Source organism: Pholis gunnellus (genome assembly GCF_910591455.1).
Source record: "Pholis gunnellus genome assembly, chromosome: 13".
Classification (NCBI taxonomy): domain Eukaryota; kingdom Metazoa; phylum Chordata; class Actinopteri; order Perciformes; family Pholidae; genus Pholis; species Pholis gunnellus.
The window spans coordinates 18,394,441-18,415,674 of NC_136540.1; the positions used below are offsets into that span (position 1 = coordinate 18,394,441).

General features: G+C 42.7%; 1 protein-coding gene across 4 annotated transcripts in view; it reads right to left on the reverse strand.

Annotated features, from left to right (window-relative positions):
- Positions 1-21,234, reverse strand: part of ncor1 (nuclear receptor corepressor 1) — a 50,943-nt gene that overhangs the window by 20,863 nt on the left and 8,846 nt on the right. For all 4 annotated transcript variants that reach the window (XM_079171715.1, XM_079171714.1, XM_079171713.1 and 1 more), the window contains exons 7-17: positions 19,721-19,777; positions 19,524-19,576; positions 18,720-18,786; positions 16,669-16,841; positions 15,512-15,602; positions 15,200-15,378; positions 14,977-15,031; positions 13,742-13,843; positions 4,870-5,000; positions 3,777-4,072; positions 1,130-1,195 (exon numbers count right to left, since the gene is read on the reverse strand). In XM_079171715.1, coding sequence (XP_079027841.1) covers positions 1,130-1,195; positions 3,777-4,072; positions 4,870-5,000; positions 13,742-13,843; positions 14,977-15,031; positions 15,200-15,378; positions 15,512-15,602; positions 16,669-16,841; positions 18,720-18,786; positions 19,524-19,576; positions 19,721-19,777 — 1,270 coding nt within the window. The remainder of the gene's footprint in view (positions 1-1,129; positions 1,196-3,776; positions 4,073-4,869; positions 5,001-13,741; positions 13,844-14,976; positions 15,032-15,199; positions 15,379-15,511; positions 15,603-16,668; positions 16,842-18,719; positions 18,787-19,523; positions 19,577-19,720; positions 19,778-21,234) is intronic.

Sequence of the window (21,234 nt, forward strand, 5' to 3'; positions counted from 1 at the left end):
TGAGCTCAATACGACGAGAATCTTTGATCACACAAGGGAAGGGAAGATGGACTTTCTGACTTGCTTAAAGTCAATTTGTTAATGACCAAATCAATGCAGTTGAGAAACTACATTCAATACAAAAATGTTCTATTCTAGTTCTCTTGATAGAGTCGAGCTCCTCTTTCCTCCATGAAAACGCTGATGCGACTGCTAGGCCCGAGATGCGTTAGCCTGGTATTTACAGCGAGACTTATGCAGATCAACAGGTTACAACGACTTACAGGGGAAATGTGTTCAATGTGCTTGCACGACCGGCCATTCGTGGCGGCGTGGGATAAAAGTGATTTCTAGACGTGCTTTGTCTGACTAGAGGAGGTTGTGCAGGTCTCTTTAAAGTACACTAATCCACAGACATGTCTAGCATAAAGGTCTCAATGCCTGCGGAGATCACAGCAGCAACGTATTTTTGTTGAGAGGGAGGCAAATCTCCAAGAGAGTCTTAATTAATCCACATTAATCCCTTTATTTACTCCCCCAGTCTATGGGTGTTGGTACTCAGGGAACCCTGCGTAAGAGCCTATATCAACAAAGCCGGGCAAAAAGGGGGAGAGGGAGCATACTTGAATGGCACATGACCTGACTAATGACTGCAGCGGTGCAGCCTGAGACCAGGCACGGAGTGCAACAAACATTTTGAAGAATTTATAAGACCAAAGAAACTTAAAAAAAATTGTAACGGATTTGACAAAGTTTTAAAATGTGAATAATAGATAGTGGAGCAAGCTGCAACTGTCACGTTCTATTGCTTGATGGACGGCCTTAATAGATCACTTCTGAGAAGCAAGCGGAGCAGTACAGTGAAAAGAAGAAGAAAAGATCCCTAAAACTCCTTCATGGTTCACTGACAGCTTCCAGTAAAGCACCAGCACGAGTTTCTATTTGATCATGCCTGTGTGCATGTAAGAAACAGGCAGGGTGAGGCAACATCTGATAATCAGAGAAGGAAAAGAGAAAGACGGGGGGGGGGGGGGGGGGGGGGGGGGGGGCAAAGGAAAGATCATAGAAAGCAGAGGAGCCACAGCAACACAGAGAAAGAGAGGAAGGACCGAGAGATAAAGCGGAAAAAAGAAAGAAATTGAAACACTACCTTTTTTGGCGACCTCCATCTCCTCCTCGGTCCAGCGAGAAGTTTCTCCGGTTTCACCAGCACCAGCTAAATCGCAAAGAAAAAAAAAAAAAAGACACAGCCCCGTCAGCACTGACAGAAAGAAAGAGAGAAAGACAGACAGCGAGCGAGTGACAGTCCTCCCTTCGGCTGTCTCCTTCTCATGGCCACTAATCTAATAATCTGTTTACATTCAGGGGCTGCCGAGACCTGCTCCCTCTCTTGCACTCTTGCTCTAGCTCGCTCTCCCCCTCTCATTCCTCTCTCTCTCTCTCTCTCTCTCTCTCTCTCACTCCCCTTCCCCACAAGCCCAGAGCAAGCCCTCCTCCTCTCTAATCCACAAGGGGAGGGCTTTGGTCAGCTGATGTAGCACCAGACAGTGAAGGAGTTGATAGCCCTGCCTCTCTCTTTGGGAAATGGCCTTGGATGGAAACAAATAGACAGATAGAAAAGCCAGCACAAAACCCTCCCACCCCTTCTACTATGACACTGCACATCGCACACACAGTTCGACCGACCGACCCCCCCCCCCGCCACACACAAAATTCACAGAAGTGCACGGTTGGTGCAGAGGGGGCCGAGTGAACTCTAGCCCACTCTGCTTCATAGCACCCACTGATACTGTGTAAACATTTGGACAAATATAGCAGCAGATGTACGTACCCTTGACATCAACAGGAGTCTCTCTCCCCCCCCCCCCCCCCCCCCCCAACCTCAAAGATGAGGAGATCAATTATCACTGTTCAGACGGCTCCTACCAAAAGGTCCCCCCGGGACACACCCACCCCCACCCACACCCACACCCACACCCACACACACACACACACACCATTAAACAAGATCACCCCCCCCTGAATCAGCAGCTTCCTGAACTTGCCTGACACCATTTCAACTGGGCAAGACTGACAGATATCTACCCTTTAGCACCTAGCCCACTTACTTCCAAGAATCCCCCACAGCGGCACAGGGTTACAACAGAGCAAGCAAACAGACACACAAAATCCACAATGTAGTCACTGAGGGAGATTACATTTGACCCAGTCCTATGTAAACCATGATACGCCCAGAACAGGGCCAGAAAAGGTCAAGAGGGTTTATGACGATGGAAGGACACGCTGCTGACGGTTAGTTAATCACATTATAAGTCGGACCTAGCAGAACTCGGGCTGTTGGGAGAGATCGAGCTCAGCAGACAGCAGAGGGAGCAGGTGGTGGAGAACCAAAGCACACTTCACCAAACAGTGAATTAATGATACAGATTAACGCCACAACAAGCTTAACACACAGGGACACCTGAAAACCTGAGCTAGCATCGTCTCAGTGACAGACATCCGGAGGGTGGAAGAGAACAAGTGCGTGACTGAGAACCATGACAACAGCTCAACCAGAGCAGCACATTGCCATGGTGATAGACAGATGATATACAGCTTCCTGAGCAGCAGCGCAGGACACAATCAGTCTGACATTTGGCGAAGAGCGCCTGAAACCCGCTGCCCACTTCTAGGCTATGAATCTACACATATCAGGAGGGAGAAAGTCAGCAGACCAACACTCTGACGTGTCTCTAAAAATTGTTGTTCTTTGGCGTGTTACTATTCAATTCTCACAAGTCAAAAAGCAAACCGTATGAACACTCTCCCTTACACCAGGACGTGACAGCACTGATCATTCACGAGAGAAAAATAAAAAGTATCTATTCGCCTACTTTGACATTTAAGAAGAAATATGAGACGCCAGAGAATGGACACTGTGTTTACTCAACAGTAATTGTTAATGTTGGTTGCATGAATTGCTGCAATCATAAAGTCCACAATTTATAATTAAAATACAACACTGAATGTTTATATATTATGTATATATTATCTATTTAGCCATTGCACTAATGACATTACAGCGCAAACATGCCCACATAAGGTTTTGCATCTGATTGCAATTGTGCATGTGGTTAAGTATATACACGTTGCCTTTGCGCCAAGATCACAGTAAGAAGAAAAGTGGCAGAAAGAGAGAGAGGGAAAAAAAGATTTCAGCTACAGGCCCTAACCAACGAGGGGCAGAGGCATTCCTCAAAACTACTTCAGGCAAGGAATTTAAACCATATTTGGGATTTATTATCCCAGTATAAATGCACTTCAGTATGCATCAACTCTCTGGAACACACTGCAATAATTCCACTAACTATGCGAGGCTATTAGCGCTGAACTTAGAGTTGGACTGTTTTTGCAATGAGACTCATTTGGAAAGAAAAGGGCCAAATGTGTGCATATTACCAAATTTAAATATGTGCAAAACGCAGAGGCGCCGGACACTATTTGCTTGGCAGCACAGTTGGGGGTGCATTTCATCCTTCGAGGGAACTTTGGGAATTACATTTTTTTTTTTGTCTAATTTGTGCAGGTTTGTGCAATCCTCTCGTGAATTTGCCTCCGCCTGCATAAAAAAGTCAAGAAGTGACACTAGAAAATGTTTTATTTTCCGTGCCTGTCCAAAAAATATAGTGAAAGCATTATATTTACATATATACTTTTTGTGAACTTCCTTTCCCTCAGTTCTGTGTCATTAAGTGTGTAGTTGTGTTGTAGGACAACATTTTCAACAACCTCGAGAGAGCACCCCCAAGAGGATTCACCTTTATTAGCATCCATGGAAGCCACTGGAGTCTGGGGTTTTGCAGGCTCCTTCATGGACTTTAGCATTGGATCAGACTTAGGGAGCTGCGGAGGATCTGGCAAGGCAGGCTCAGGGGCAGTGGGAGGAGCCTCCTCAGCCGCCACAGATGCAGCCTCATTGGCCATGGAGCGTGTGGTGATCCTTCCCTTGCGTCGGCCCTGGCTGTTGGCAGTCTTCCTGCCACGCGGCGTGTTTTGCTCCTTTCCGTCGTCGTCCTCCACACCGTCACACTTGTCTTTGTCCTTGCCAATGTCCCTGTGGTTTTAGATGGGAAAGAAAACACAGCATTAGAGACTGTTGGTACAGCAAATATCTATTCCCCTTTGACTCAGCAATAGCAGGCCCTTTTGGTAATCTGCTCTTTTCCTTTATGACTGAAAACACAAGAAAAGCACATGAGAATTTGTCTGTACCCAAGCCAGACACTTATAAACAAGTTAGCAATTTGTCTCGTCTGTTGGCCACGCGCCAAAACAGACACTGCTCTCCCTTTCCAAGTCACGAACAAGCTTCATTACTCCCTCGAGGGCCTGGGGTTGTTCAATCTTCCCATCACTTCCCATTACTTTTTTCAGTTTACCATAGTTATCATTGGCAACTCAATGACTCTAACTGAATCTTACGATATGATAAAAGTCACCTACTGCTCCCTCATAGCTGAATGTGAAGCAAGCTGTGTGAATCTTCGCTCTCGTGTTCATTCCTATTCATAGGTCCAGGAAGGATTGCTTCATAAAGAGCACACGCTACAGTTGTGTCAGTTATTTATAGGCTGGAGGAATATTGTTGATATTCTGTAACCGGACAGGGTTGTTGGACTATCAAGGGTTATGTTAAATAAGAGCATTAAAAGTAATCGAGCTGCATATAATGACTGCGATAATTAACTGAATGCACTGAAATATCAGGAAATGCATTCACCCTTTAACAAACCTTTCCCAAAACGATCACAGTGTATGGAACCAAGACGGACACCATGTGGAGGAGAGCTTTAACTGCAGGGCTTGATGGACTTTAGTGACACCAGAACAAACCACTACCCACAATCTCACCTAGGATCCTCCTTATCATCTTTCTCTTCCTCGTCCTTCTTTTCTTCTTCCTCTTTTTTCTCAGATTTCTCAATTTTTTCCTCTTCAGTTTTTTCGTCCGACTTGTCTTCTTGTGAGGGACGTGTTATTTGCTGGAAACAAAACACAGGGAAAATATTTAGCAGTTTCTCTGAAACAAAAAAGGAAAAAATGTGTAGATTACTAAAAGTGATTTAGGTTGCCGAAAAACACACAACACACAAAGCAGAGAATACTTTTCAGTCCTTAAAGATATCAGAAGATATAAAAACCTAGCCTGTTATACATTTAAATGGTCATTCAAAAAACTACAAGCATTCACGCTTGTTTTTTTCCTCCTATGAATTTATCTTCCACCAGTCGGAAACTGACATTTTTACACACTTCCTGGTCCAGTTTTCCTGCATACTATCAAGCAGTAGCAACTTCAAATTGTATAGCAGTGCCTGCACTGGCCCTGTGAGCCCAGAGGACCATCTAAAACTGGACAACAGAAGATGGACATAAATAGAGTGCTTAAATATTCAGCTTGATAAGCACAAAGTCAGGTAAATAGCAGAAATGTAAGTTGCCATCTGGTTATCAGACCCACTGCTTTCAAGCTGCACAATTTCCTCAAAACTAATATGCGAACACTAATGTTAACGTAATACGCCAAATATAGCGACTAACGGTAAATCTAAGGACTGAAGTTACAAGATGAAAAGCCTAGTCATACATTCTGTACAGATTGATATTGATAATCTTTACATAGTCCAGCATCGGCAGATATGACACAATTGCAGATACTGTTCACTGATTGGTCGGCTTTATTTACTAAATGTAAGTGGCAATAGACACGTTTCTTTTTAATTTTAACTTAGTAGTGTGACGGAAATGTTGACTACACAACGTATGGCTATAGAATAATGGTCAGCTTTTAGATTGGTTCCCTATGAGCCTTCACCTTGCATGGCAGCTGGATTCTCGCAATGTCACGAGATTGCGTGAGAAACGGCGGACCACACATCACACGAATATACATCTCGTCAGAATTCATGTAAGGCGCTTGTGTCTGGCGAGCCAGTGAGCGGACCAATCAGCCTCCTGTGAGGACCGACTGGCGGCGACAGGCGTTGCTTAGATGTGCACGGGACGACGCGGAGAGAGGCGGCCGTTTGCTCTAGACAACAATGGCGGCTCCTAAAGAAGTTAGCGTAGATGCTGCAAGAGCATCAGTTATATCAGGAAGAAGAAGCGCAGAGAACTGCACTATGGGCTTTTCTCTATGCATAAGATGCATTTGCTCTTCTCCTGACCCCTGAGTCTGCCCTTTTCCACACGGTTTCCAGTGACGTCTTCTCAGGTGGTTCTGCGTAACAAACCATCTGGCTGGTCAGGTTATATAAGCCTCGCTTTCACTATGCTATTCTGTCTGCCACGGGGTACAATCTCCTGGGGAAATGAAGGCTCGATATTTGGCACAAAGGAAGTGCGTCAACCACTGCACACATTATCATTGCGCAACCAAAATGGGAACAGGGTATCGCTTTTGCTTTCCCCGGGAGCTATTGTTAGCTATCTCCAGTTCCCCAAAAGTATCAATGTCATTTCTTTGCAGTTACTGTTCCCAGTAGCGGAAATGGTGCACGGTGGATAAAAACAAAAGGTACTGTGGAAAACTAAATTCAGTATGTCCTGTGCAGTGTTGCAAACTCTTTTCCAATGACAGTAGCTGGCACGAGCGCCAACAGTTGCTAAAAGTAACGTCATACTCTCACTTGCATATTGGTGAAGCCATTGTGCATTCATTTGCACAAGTGGGAGAGGCGCAACAACGTAACCCTTGGCTAGAGAAGCTACCCGAGTGTACACACACACACACACACACACACACACACACTTCAGCTGAGTAGGCGGTCCTTCAATGTTAACCAGAAAACGTTTGAGCTAAAAGAATGTGACCACCGGGGTCTGTGCGATCAAATCTCAAAGGGTCCTTATGGTGTCGTGGGTGCACTCTAACCCGTCCACCAAGACACATGTTAATATGTTAATGCCGGGTCCAAACAGGGCCGAAGTCTCAGTAAATCCCTCGAAGAGAGAAAAGGGCTTGACCATAACACTCATTACAAATGTTATCCCACACTGCTACAGATGAAAAGTATACCTCATGTAGAAAAGAGGATCGTCTAAGTATGTAAAATGAAAACGGCTGGAGAGTCGAGTTCAGATAAGTACAGCAAGCGTTGAGTGAAAACATCATTCAAAAGTCAATTTTAGATTGAGGACAGAGCAACATTCTTTTTCATCAGCGCTGGCGCGGTAACCACAGAATGCTTCCTCCTGCCTGTTCCATGAAAGCGCTGTGCTGGAACAAGTCTGGCTATGCCAAGCCAAACATCCCATGCTGGTACCAGATGGGGCCAAGGAATGTGCTCCGCTCAATGGTAAAGGCAAAAGATATGGACTGAGGCAAAGAGAGGGAAGACTGGGGGTACAACTGAAAAAAGAAAAAAAAAAAACAGGGTTATGGCCGCCTGTCTACTTTACGACAGCGTGCTTCTGCACACATGGAGTCTGCCTGCCATGTCATACTGTAAAGTGTGAGAAAGAAGTGCTTGGCAATTCCACAAAAACGGTTTGAATCAGCGCTCTTTAGTGCTTAGTACTGATCCTTAAATGCTTAGGATGAGTTAATTACACGATGTGACGATTGAAATAAAGGTTTTATTATTTTGTTTTTAGTGGCTGTTCTAGCCAGCTCTAACCAAAGACTGCTAATAATCGCATGGGTCTGGCCTGCTCGGATGGAGCTACATGACTAGCAAGACCAAATCTTCAGTAATGTAAAGCAAACAGCATGTGATGCTCTCACAGGTTTACCCCACATGTACTGCTCAGTTCACAGCCTTTCCTTCTTGTGCTTTAAACCGATTGGAGACGAAAATGTGATTCTTAGTTGATGTCATCGCCGTTAGCTCTTCATTCGTCAAGATTGTTGCTTACGAGCTATTTTCGCGTTTACATTTTGATGCAGATCAGACTTATACGACGGTGCTTTCTACAGTATTTCAAAAGTGCGTTACCCCATATTTAGAATATCGCACGCTAAAATAGCATGGGAGTATTTACAGTAACTTTTGGTATGATGATGCAGCTCCACTGTGAACATATTTTGAAGGGAAGCCCTGCAGACTCAGAGCTCAGATTGCAGGTTGATGTATGCAGAGAGGACCATGTCAAACTTGGACTGGGACTTTAACTCTTGACTCATTTCCTGCCTGCAGTCGTCTGCAAAGCATGTTTTTGGCGCTCGACCATTTCAGAGACTTACATTTTTTGCAGGGCGGACCGGTCTGTTTTAGATCAGTTATCCTGTCCTGTACATGTCTTTCAGTGGGACTGTTCTGGTTGGTCCGGGAGCGCTCGTGTTTGCTTTGGAGGTGGTCAGAGAGCCGTGGCATTCCTGCCTCTTCTCCCACACTGCTTAAAAAGAGCCTCTACACAGATGTTCTCCAAAAGTCAATGAGGCCCTGCGGTTCTGTGGTTCCTTCACTGTTTTTAAATGAAGCTCTTTCCTGACCTGGCTTGAATATTTTAAGAGTTTTAATTTCTCCCCTCTTTTGCTGATTCACGAGTGCTGTTTGATTTAGGAAATGACAGAGCCACAAGTCAATCTTCCCTTTCCTACCACAGAACTTAGACCACCAGAGGAATCTCTCACTCTGGCTTCGGGCTATTTCACTGCAGGAATAGAACATTTCAAATCTACTGCATTATTACTATGCATCACCTCCATTATTGCAATTCTTTACAGATATTGCCGTCATCTGACACAACTACAAAAAACAATGTTTGTAACGGAATGAAAAGAACAGGAAATACATGTAAACAAATACATTTAACAGCAGCATTTAACCCCATAGTATATGGCTCGCATTCATTTTGGGTAAAATGCACCATCTCGAGCGATCATGTTTAGAAAAATGTACTGTCAAAACAAAAGGGTAAAAAATAGCAAGCATTTGCCACAGTTACCTTGGTTACTGGGAGCTCTGTGAGGGAAAAACTGCTCGCCAAAAAAATCTACTTAACTGCTTGATAAACTTTAAAGAAAGTAGCTCTCAAGGTACATTGTGCCTTTTTGGACCCCCATAGAAAAGAACAGAAATGTCCAAAGAGTAATACATATGTTGCCCACCTTACATATGTGAGGCTGTATGGAGTATACTGACCATAATGTAAAGAAATAATATTTTAAAACAATAGAGAGGAGATGGCTACATTATGTTTCCAAGAGAAGATATCAGTCTACTTTATTCTATACACTTTACCAACCAGAACAGCAATATTATCTCAGTAACATCTTCATGAATGAAACATTTCACATTTCAAAACACTACCAGCTAAATTGAGTAAAACTACTAAAACGTTGCACTGACAACTGCACATCTCTTACACCTTTCGTCATAAGTGCTGATGTTCTGTTTATTTTGCGTTCGGACATTTTACCACAAACATCCTCTGGACTTTTGCTCTTCTGATGAATGTGTTGCATTAGCAAGTTCAACAACTAAATGTGGCCTGTAGGGTTTTGTTGAACATCAGATTACATTTAAGGGATCAGTGTAGTAAAACTGGATTTATTTCTGCAGCATTGCAATGAAAGCTGTAATTCCTGCCTTGACAATGTGTCTAATTTAAAAAAACATTTTTAAACATTGACAATTCTGATAACGGATAATAACCACTTCTCTAAAATAGGATTAAAGGGCACTGTGGTGAACCAGTGATCTACGATAATCACATTATTGCAACTTTACGCTGTGTAAACTGACAAATACACTGGAATAAAAAATACTTTTTGTTTTCACAGTGAAGCCCTGGGAGGTCACTGACATAAATGTAAAAGTTGCAGCATTAAGTTACATATAATATAATAACATCTCTTCTAAAGCAGATAAATATTACAAATCAATACATTTAATATCAATTACAGAAGGTAAGAAAATGCCACACTGACCTGCAGCTTGTCCTAAATCTGAGGTGGACAAACTACGGCCCGCTGCCAGTTTTTACAAGGCCCACAGTGAATTTTTAAAATAAATGAGCATATGGCTTGAACATGTTTCTTATAACCTGCACTGTATGTACATTGCACATCCTAGTACAAACACTAGATGTCGACTACATTTTGCGAAATGATCTTAAGCTCTTGGCGCAGAAACCAATATTTTATCATTTCTGCCGTTTGTTACATGTTAATATCAGATTTATATCCTACATTTGCATTGAAACCGTTAAGTAGGCACTTAGGCATTGAACAGAAACTAATAAGGGATATTTGGCAATATCTGTGTGTTGTAACTTTACTTATTTACACATGAAATCTAAATATTTCACAAAGGCATTTTAATTAAAAATAGGATTTAAGGACAACAGATACAGAAATACTGTTTGTATTATGTGGGCACCAATAATTGACTGCAATGTCAAATGTTAAACTGTTTATTAGTGTAGTGTAGTTACTTTGCTAGAAAACTCATTTTCTAAGGCACGTGGGGCTTTCTGGTACAGGAACACTGACTTTCTTGTAGTGTAACTGGTTGAAAACTACACATTTACTATTGTTTGGCCAGTGACTTCTTAGATTTTTCTGTATATGGCTCAAAATCAAAACAGTTTGGCCACCGCTGTCTGAAATGGACCTGCATATAAACAGTAGTAACACTAAAGCTGCACAAAGAAACAAATGATTGTTGGAAAATGTTCCTTTACTGAGCAAAACTGTTTTTAATGGATGAACCACCGAGTTGTTTGTCAGACCAAAGCAATATAAGCGACCAGAACCTCAGACGTGACAAGCTATTCATGGTGCAACTTCTACTTTTGAAAATAACCAAATCACGTAGTGTGTGTGTGTGTGTGTGTGTGTGTGTGGGGGGGGGGGGTGTAATGTGAGTTTACTGTTGTCATGTTTGTGTGTTCACAAACCGAGTCAGCGGATTAATTTCGACCCAAAAAGGTGCAGTTATTTAGATTCATGGGGGACATGTACTTCAATGTTTGAAGCACATTTTCTCAAGGAATTTGATAAAGCTGCCAGCGTGTCTAACGCCTATATGCACTATAAACTATATTAAAAACTAACGGATACATTTTCTCCACTCAAAAGGTCCCTCCCCCATAGCATAAACACGTGCACACATGCATTCTACATAGTTCTGGCTCGACTGTTAAAACAAAACCCTGGTCTCCACGTGTCCTAGAAAAACTACCCTAAAATAGCCGAGTTTGACTGCCTACCAGCCTCAAGTAAAGATATAGGCTAAGAAGCGAACCGCAACAGCGCAATAAAAAAAATACAACACAGGGGGGAAAAAAGCAAGAAGATACGGAACAGGAGAAAACAAACGGAGTGCGCTATCGACTAAAAATCAAACGCTGTGGTTTCAAAACTAGAGACATACCTGCAAGCTCATTTGCTGGTCATAAAACCCCTTTTGCTGTGCTGCGAGCCACAGCTTACCGGTGTTGTAAATGTGAGTTTACCCTCCAGTACTTCCATAGCGGTTGTAACGGTAGCAGTCGAGGGGCAGGACAGCACCATAGCAGAGCTCCTTAGAAGGGCTGCCGGACCACGGCACCGCCGCACATATTCCGGGAAAGCGTGTCATCAGGCCGCTTAAGCCGCCCAAAGAATTGTCCATCTCACATGCACGCACTAATCTATGCAGGGTCACTCAAGGTAATCCCTGCCGAGCACTCCTCTTTGATTGGCACTCACAGCAGCACAGAGAGTTTTTGGGCCTGTCAGATGGCCGGGCTGTACCAACTCCGCTCTTTCAGAGAGGGGTGACTCTCTCTCTCTCTCTCTCTCTCTCTCTCTCCCTCCCTCTCTCAGAGGAACAGAAGAAAGAGGAAATGGGAAGCCGAAAAAACAATAGCGCGCGCATACACACACACACACACACACACACAGCGGATAAACTGCCAGCGCTGACTCTGTCTCGCGCAGGGTTTTTTCTCTCAGTTTTACTCACTCGCCCTACATTCCACTGCTCGTGCTTTTGCTCGCGCCGCCCCCTTCCTCCCCTCTCTAATGACTCGCTCGCCCTGCATTTGTTAAGTCACACCAGTAGCTCGGAAATCAACTACATCCTGATGTGTATTCTTGCAAAGACAAAAAAACAACTGCATTCACTACATTCTCAACAACAACAAGATGGTTTTTTGGGGGGGGAAATAACATCGGAGCCATTTAAGCAACTGACCTGAATCTCAAGCTGATAATAGAGGCCATCTTAGATCCACTTTTAAATTAAAGTGACAACTCATAAAAACATGCGTTAGTGTTCTGATCCTGCAACACGTGTAAAAACAATATCGAATTGAATTACTACAAAACGGTGACATCCATATTACCAGCACTACAGATGCTGAACTGGATTTTGTGTAAACGTCAACAACCTCATATTCACCAGTGTTCAAAAGTCAAACGAGTATTGGAGCAACGATCCCTTCTCTGATGATCTCAATGAGATGGTGAATGATGAGGGTATAACTTCCGAAGAACGACAAAACCCACGCCACCTTTACAAACTCTGCATTAATGGACAACAAACACTGTAAGCGCAAAAAGCAAGTATTGATCCACCGTTTGAAAAGACAGCGTACTCCAAAAAACCCACAGAGGTACCTCCTCCCATGAAGAGACACAGTCCACAGCGGTATTACATAGCACATGAGCTCGACAACACAAGAGACAGAATGTCCTGTTTCAGAGCCTGTGGCATCAGTGAAGTGGGTAAAAAGCCCAGCAAGGAAGAAAAAACATCCAACAGAATGAGTGATATCAATATTTAATGTCAGCCAAGACAGGGTTTGTGAGACGGTGCTTCTTTTTCTACTGGATTTTGGTGCAAGACAACATTTATATAAAGCCCGAAGCAACAATCTGTGCACTACAACAAATGTTCACAGCAGTCATTTTGTAGTTTACGATGGCATCCACAAAGTTCACATTCCAGCTTTGACAGTAATTTCACACGAAGGCTTGAGAAGGAAAATAAAAATCTTTATGGAGCCCCGTGCAGCAGAGACAGCTATAGCATGCTGACAGATGTTCATAAAATGATCAATCTAGCTTCTTCACAGCGTCAAATATAGAGACAAACTGGAGCGACTTCTTAAAAGCTTCAGTGTGCAATTATATATATTTGATGGAGAATATGATCAGCTTTGTTGCTAATTAATATTCTATACAGCGTTGCTGCTTCAGGACGTCTCAAACTCAAAATGTACGCTGGAAGACTTGGTTCAACTGTCGTCAGACTCAAAACTTTGCCGAACGATAATTTACTGAGAGCCACAGCGTCGGTTTCCAGAATGTGCAAACTCCTATCTATATAATTAAATATAATATATTAATCTATATTTGATGACGTTTACATGCTGTATCTTTCACAGATAATGCTGGTGTATCTATGAGAGAACTGACAAAATAATCTAAGGGTTGATTACTTATAATTCAAGAATAGGAGGGGAGTGGTTCCTGTTTCACTCGCTCTCTGCCCCATGAATAGTGCCAGCTATGTAGGAAAACAACTCCTTAAGAGGTGTGGCGCATGTGCGATATATGTGGTAGATATTTATCTGTCATACACTAACTGCACAGTCACAGACTTGATGAGGAGACATGAAACTGGTGCACCAAATGTCAGACCAACCCAATGCTGCTACTCAGCATGTGAAACCATCACACCCATAGTCCCGTGGCAGAGTTGTAAACTCCCTGTCATTTCATCTGTGGCCATTTATCTGGTAAACCACAACAGGAACAAATGGATATTTAATAAAGTCTCAGGTTTACCTGGTTCCTTCCTCTCCGTCTTCCATAGTTTCGCCTCACCAGCGTCTTGTAGTTGTGGTTCTTCTTGGTCAAGTAGTAGTAAAGGACACAGTCAGCAACACACTGAAACAAGAAACGGCATGTTATTAAACACGTGACACTGAAACCGGAGGCAACATGGCCAAGTCTGCCATCATCAAGATGTCACATTTAAAGTTGATGTGTGTGTGTGACCAATGGGTGAAGGGTTACACTGACCCAAAGAGTGCAGAGTTTTTAAGATATTTCTATGTTCATTTTGAACAAAAGAAGAAGAAGAAGAAGAAGAAGAAAAAACACGTCACTATCTTGTACACAATAGACCAGAATAAGCAGTTTGGATCCGTCTAGAAGGTGTTAAAATAAAAGCTCACTGCCAAAAGCCTCATTACAGCCTGTAGGACACAATTACAACTTTGAAACTAAGTTTATTTTTATGATGAAATAGTGATCACATAAACATTTTACAGTTGCACACAGAGTCTGGCAACATAAGTAGTTTTTAAGCTATGCAAGGGTATTGATCACAAATGCAGCCTTTGTTGACTTTCTGGATACGCGTGGTATTACTGACAGAATACATTAGCAAGTGGCCCAATACTTAATGGTCACATACATACATTTATTTGGTGGAGAAAAACTAAAAAAATTCAAGTCATTAGATGCTTCCAACCACCTGATTTGTGGTCATGTACGACAGTCGATCCCCATGACATAGACTCAGATAGACTTATTGAGCCTTAAAACAGGCGCTAAAAGCACATTATTTTAGTCAACACGTTCAATAGCTTGCAAACATAATGGTAAGTTACTACGAGAAACCACGGACGCATTTGGCTCAAAGTCACCAGTTAACACGGCCACTTGTCAACTGAAACACCTGCTGCTCTGAAACGGTCGTGATCTCGTGGGTATTCTGTAGAACTTGAGTCTGCTGTTGGAATATCGATTGTGACCACCGACCATGCAACAACCAGACATTTTGATGACGGGAACACTTTTAAATCAACGATACGTAAGCCTTGCTAACTCGTCCGGATGGCTGGGGCAAAACGCCACCTCCGCACGCATAGTTTTGATGACATCTGCTGTAAAAGGGTCTATAGAGCATTACGGTCATGGATCCCAACTATTTATAGTATTGCATTTCTGACAAAAGAAATATCAATAATATCCTGCTATATAATCCAAAAATGAGCACATTGGCACCAGTTTACCTTTCTCTCCAGGTAGGAGGCAATCAGGCCAAAGTTTTTGGGGTGTTGGACAAACCTGGAAAGAGATACCAGCAGTTATTTTTGTACCGAAGCCAAAAAAATACATCAGCGAAAGTCCAAGGTGGCATTAAGGTCTATAAACCACAGCTGCACTTCAGACCTACAGGGACAAGCTGTGGCACAGACACTCTCGTGCCGACACAACACAACAAAAACAACTCACTTCTCTTTAAAGATCTCCTTTTCGTGTTCGGTCCAAACATTCATGAACTGCCGGGCTTTGTAAACCTTCATGGGGTCATCCATCAGGCCGTTCATGTTGATGAACTTCACTCGCCTCTGCTCGGTGTCGTACATCATGGGAGGGATCACGGACAGTTGTCTCATCTGTTTCTCGTTGTTCTGTGGGACATGGACCTCAGTTACTCCACTAGAGAACAGTCTCCCTTGTTCAGTAAACCATCTTTCTGCCTATGGAAATCTGCTTCCTGCCTTTGTGTCTCGTGTAGATTAAATGTATTCAGATAAGACCTACCTCCTGCTCAGAAAGGCCGTCTATGATTTCAGAGATCTCGTGCTCGCTTCTTGCAATTGTTGCAGAAAGGCCCGTTCCTCTTTGTCCAACCCTGTGGAAACCATGGTGTGTTACAAAAAAAACAACCTTTAATTTAATTTGTCACAAAAAATGTGTATGCTGTGCAAAGACGATATCAGTTTCATTCTACTTCCATTCTTTTCAGAGGAAATACAATTTCCAGGCATCCGTGACTTATTCACAGTTGTTTCTTTTCCAAACAAAAACAGTCAAATTGCTAAGATGAGCCACAGGAGACAGAACTGACATTTTCACTTTGTGCTTTCGTTAAAATCTCCAAGCGTAGGAACAACCAGACGCTGGACCCCGTCTCCCTCCCTTCCCAGAGGCACCCAGACAGCCAGCGTCTCCGCCCAAATCAGTCCTGTATTTAGATGATCGCTGTACAAACATCGTTAAGATGGAGGAGACCATTTTAATGTCCGGGTGTGTCGCTACATGTCTTGTCAACATTATCAAAGCATCAAACGATTTTGAGTGATCATGATTTCACTCTAGTCCCTCCATCTTTGACCACGTCCCGACATTAATTAGATCCCTCACTGTTTAAACTAAAAGGTTTTTTACTTCTGTGCAATTTGAGGTGATGTGTACAATCTAGTGCGAACAGAAAGGGCCGCTCCTCCCGTATGAAATGCAAGCAACAGCTCATATTTCACTGTAGGCTTCCACTTTGTCCGATGTCAATCCTCTCTGTTCACAGTATTAAAAAGAAGCCGTAAAAATATAACGGAGGAATACCGTTCATCTCCTTCCACCAGCCAAACTAGTCAATCAAATTGGTCAGTTGAAATATGTAAACATGGGCTCACAGAAATTATGAGGATTTACACAATTTTATTTTTTCACATTTCAAAGACAAAATGAATTAATCAATTGGGAAAATAATCATCAGATTAATTAATAATGAAAAAGTTAGTTGCAGCCTCAGCCTGTATGACGACACGGTTCAATCGTGCCAATGTAAACCAATATGCACTACAAGGGAGGGAGACTGTAACGCAAAGGGGAGACCTGTATTCGTGTGCTTCTGAACCTCTGAAATTCTGAAGAACCAAACGTAGTCTAATGTCACAGGTGAAGACCAGTCCTGTTACCTCTGGAAGCGCTCCTGCTGCTCTCTCTGCTTGCGGATCTCAGGGAACTGCCTTTCGTAGTACTCCCGTGTTCTGCCGTCCTTGGCTTTGCGTCTGGGGTTGTTCTCCATTCGGTCCACCTTCTTCTCCCACGCTTCCATCAGCTGGTCGTAGCGCTGGCAGATCTTCTGTTCCTGCGTACACAGCATTGAAAATGCTACGTCAGGCGTGGGAGTGAGTAACTACAGTAAGAGCCAAAATGATTTCATGCCAATACAACGAGGATACAATACCACGAGGGAGCCGGTATTTTTGGATTCCCAAATGAAATCACCTGCATCTACAGTGTTTTCATAAACAACTGACTGTGTTACAATTTAAAAAGGATACGGAGATCTGCCGTACCTATAATGTTACCTCAATATAGGTTATTTGAAACCTCTCATACAAATTCTAACCACCTGAGTACCTGGCAACAAAGACTGTAATGTCTCCAATTCCTAGAGTCTAGAAGTGAAGTGAATCAGTGACAGTCTTATCTTTTAAGTACACGTGTCGGTGAAATCAATTTTGCGGGTTTATCTTGAACATGAAAAGAAACATAAACAGAACGACAGAAACTTGTGGGAGCAGAAGAGTTGAGAGAGAACACGCCGTTCAGGAATTTATGCTCATTGCAATGTTGTTACAGAAGCTTACTGTTCAATCAGCACATCCAACTATTTACATTTGGTCTGGTAGATTATAATTGGACAGGAGAAATAATCTGAGTTTTCCTGCTTAAAGCACTTTTACGATATCAAAAACTAAAATCAAAAGGAGCTGAAATGTTTAGGAAAGATATGGAAAGATTCCTGTATTGGGAGGACAATGCAGCCTCATTTCCACTTTCTGCAGCCAGGGACACACAATTCACCTTCCTCTTGGCATGAAGCCATGTGCACTCTGCCATTGTTCAGAGTCCAAAAGGTCCGTCTGACCCCGACAGGGAACAGGCAGAGAAAAGTGGGACTCTCTGAACCGTTGCAAAACAAAAAAAGAGCCAGGTGTTTCAACATGGGGCGATTCAGAAATATTGAAATCACTAGCTACCAATAAGGAAGAGAAACGGTGGGATTTCTCAGATCTGTTCTCCGATGTGGCAATATTTATATTATAATTTCACTGCTGCATACACCTTTCAACAAACAAGAGGAAACCCAAGTGTTCCCTGTGCTCTAAATAAAACGCATTGTTTTTATCAGCCATGCTAACAATGTGGCTCAAGTGATGGAAATGTCGGTCCACCACTTCAGACTGAAATAGCTTGATTGCCATGAACTTTTGTAGACGTCGTGGTCCCCAGATAACAGCCCACTGGCTTGGTTGATGGTTGTGAGTGAAATGTCTTGAAAACTATCGGACGGATTGCCATGAAATTTGGTTCAGACATTCATGTTGCCCCCGAATAGACTGAGATAACTTTAATGAATCATTAACTTTCATCATCATGTCAAAATATGAATTAGTCAAATACTTTGGTTTAATACCAAATACCTGCAAAACTAATGGCATTCCCATCATTGTAAGCCGCACTTTGCTTTAGCAGATGTCAGCATGCTAACACGCGCACTACACTAAGATGCTGACGATGGTAAAACATCAGCGTCGTCACTCTGAGCAGGTTGGCATGTTAGCCTCACGGGGCTGCTGGCAAGACTGCAGCCCACGATTTCTACATGTCAAACTACAAAGACACCTAGTAATTAGAAGACTTTCTTATTTTAGAGCAAAAGTATGCAGTTCATGTTCATGTTCAATAAAACTGCGTTCTCACAGAGTGTGCAAACGTTGTTGAATCAGAGTGTGTCAATATTACGCAGCTTTAAGTAAACAGGGAAGAGACCACCTATCAAAAGCTTTGACAATCCCAATAATATTTCCCCTGGTCAGCGGAGTGCAAACACCCAGATGGTATGATGCGACCGTTACACTGACCGTGGCAATGGGTGGCGCCTCTAAGGTTGTTTCTAGAGCACTGGCACAAATACCTGGAACTTCCACAATGCCTGCCTAACAGCGGGGACACTTACCTTCTGTTTACGAGCGTGGTTCCTCCTCTTAAAAAACAAAATCAGCTTCTTCCGCATGACTTGGTTGCTAAAAGAGAAGAACACTTAATCAGAGAAATGAGGATATTAATGTGTTCATTAGCAAAATGAGTGCGGTATTTAACAGAAAGCATTGCGCAACATATAAAAAAGTAATGCCCAACAAGAAGTCCTATTGTTATTGATTATTTCAGCAGAAAAGAGAGAAATCGTCCCTTCAGTTAGTTCAAGTGTACATTTGTAAATTAGAACATTCTTAGAGAGATTGTATTTTACAACACCCCCGCCAAAAAACCAACACAGACATCATTGTTTGTTTTCACTGTCGCAGCTCGAAAATCCTGGGAACTCTTCTATTGAAACCCGCCGGTGGCTGTGGGGAGAGAATGGTGAGAGAGCCGACCCAGAGAGTGTGGCCTGCGCAGCAGATTCACACAGAGGGGGTCTCTGTCCTGATAAAAAGATAAAAGCCAGACGGGACGCTCTCCCGGTACACACTGATAAGCGGTTTTATCCTAGACGGTCTGGCCTTCAAATCCCAAACCAACCCTACTTTGAAAACACACCTAATTCAGACGCTCGTTCTGTGGCTTCCTTTCGACTCAGCAATCAGATTAGGACAGAATTATCAGCCGATGTCAGCACTACATCCAACACTTTCCTCCGCTGAGACGGTGTCTATCCTTTCGGTCTGGTAAGCATCACGTCTGATGTGATGTTTCTTGCCCTTTTCAAGGCCGACAGATGTTCATGAAATGAATCTCTATGAGAAATGTAGATACTCACGTCTTGATGTTGTCATGGTACACCTTGGTGTCTGACGGCTGATTGTAGAGGGGCTAAGAAGAGAGAAAGCAGACCACGGACAACCAGCGGATTAATCATTAGCTGTTAGACAAGCAGTCCTTTTAAAATTGCCACTGAGCCAAGCATGACCTCAATATGCAAGGAGAAAAAGCATCATTGACCAATAAATCACATACCAGCTCAACAATAGGACCAAGACCTTCCAGTACTTTATGGGCCTCTTCAGCTTTTTTCTAGAAACAAAGAACAAGAGACCATATCTTAGTTACAAGGTCTACAAAAGTCAAGAGAAACTGTGATTTGAGCAAGTTCAAAAACAAAACAATTCACCTGGAAAAACGTCCCATCTGACAATCAATAGGACATGCAGGTTATACTCATAGAATAGTTATGAGACAGTTTAATGGCTACAGCATCAAAGTAGCGTCACTTAATGAAGGAGCTTAAATGTAGCCATTTGTTAAAACATTTTAATATTTTTTCAGCAATTACAATTGTCTAATTCAGTTACTGATCAAGGGTGTGATCTGTAACATTTTACAGATCACAACAAGATTCAGGAAAGCCAGGAAAAAAGTCAAATAAACTTAAAAGAAGTTAATAAGTCATGAGGCTCGATTCATCATTTTAGATGCCTTTCATTTGCTCTTGAAATATGAGCAATTAAGTGAGCAGTTTCTCCTGCCTGAAAGTAGGGATGTATGATCAAAGAAAAACATTTAAAACAAACGTTCCCGCAGGATCGTAATAAATAGGGTTGGCTACAACAGTTTTCCTGGATCAGTGAAGATACTGAATAACCTGATTTCCCCTTTTCATAAGCTCACATCTACAGCCTGGGACAAACAACGGCGACTGCCAGACTAAATGCTGCAGCAGCTGTAGAGCCTAAAGGGTTGATGGCTGACCGAGAAGGAAGGCGTGTCTCAGCACTCTGCAACCACAACATTGTCTGACAGACATGAACTACAGTGACCTCCATGAACACACACTCACACATTCCTCTATTATTCAGCTAAAACACAGATGAGGAGGACTGCCTCTAGTTTAATGTATTCCTCGTTCATTTTTTTTTTAATTTTGACCAAAAATAAATTAGGAAATATCTGAGAAAATTGCAGTGCAGTGAAAACATGGGGTTACTTTGTAACATTGCTGCAAAACATCATTAATGCACAAACCACAATACATTCCAACATATCCAATACGTCAATATCATGGAACCACGAGAGAAGTTCTGTTAGTTCTTGCGTTTCCTGTAGCTGCTTCACAATAAAAGCCTCCGGCTGGTTTGCCAGTGAACAACTAAAAATCAGCAGAAAGAGGAAATGTTCAGTTTGCATTAGCAGTACCTTCACCTTCAGCCCTACCTTAGCTGTGTTAAAGCAGTAACATAAAGCTGATAGTTGGAAGTATAAGCAGGCACATGAGAGAAAACTAAACTCCAAACCACAGAGATTTAGTTAGAAGCAACAAAATGACTGAGAGCTGAACACAAGACAGACTTAAAGACACATCAGTCGAGCGCAAAATGGAGGGAGGAGACCGTAACGTGGTTATACCCTGCTGTGCTGTGCTGTGCTGTGCTGTGCTGTGCTGTGCTAGGCGCAGCTCTGCACAATTTTAGCTGGTAAACTGTGGCTGGTGGAAAAACAAAATTAGCTTCTTCCAGCTTTGAGGAAGCACAAAA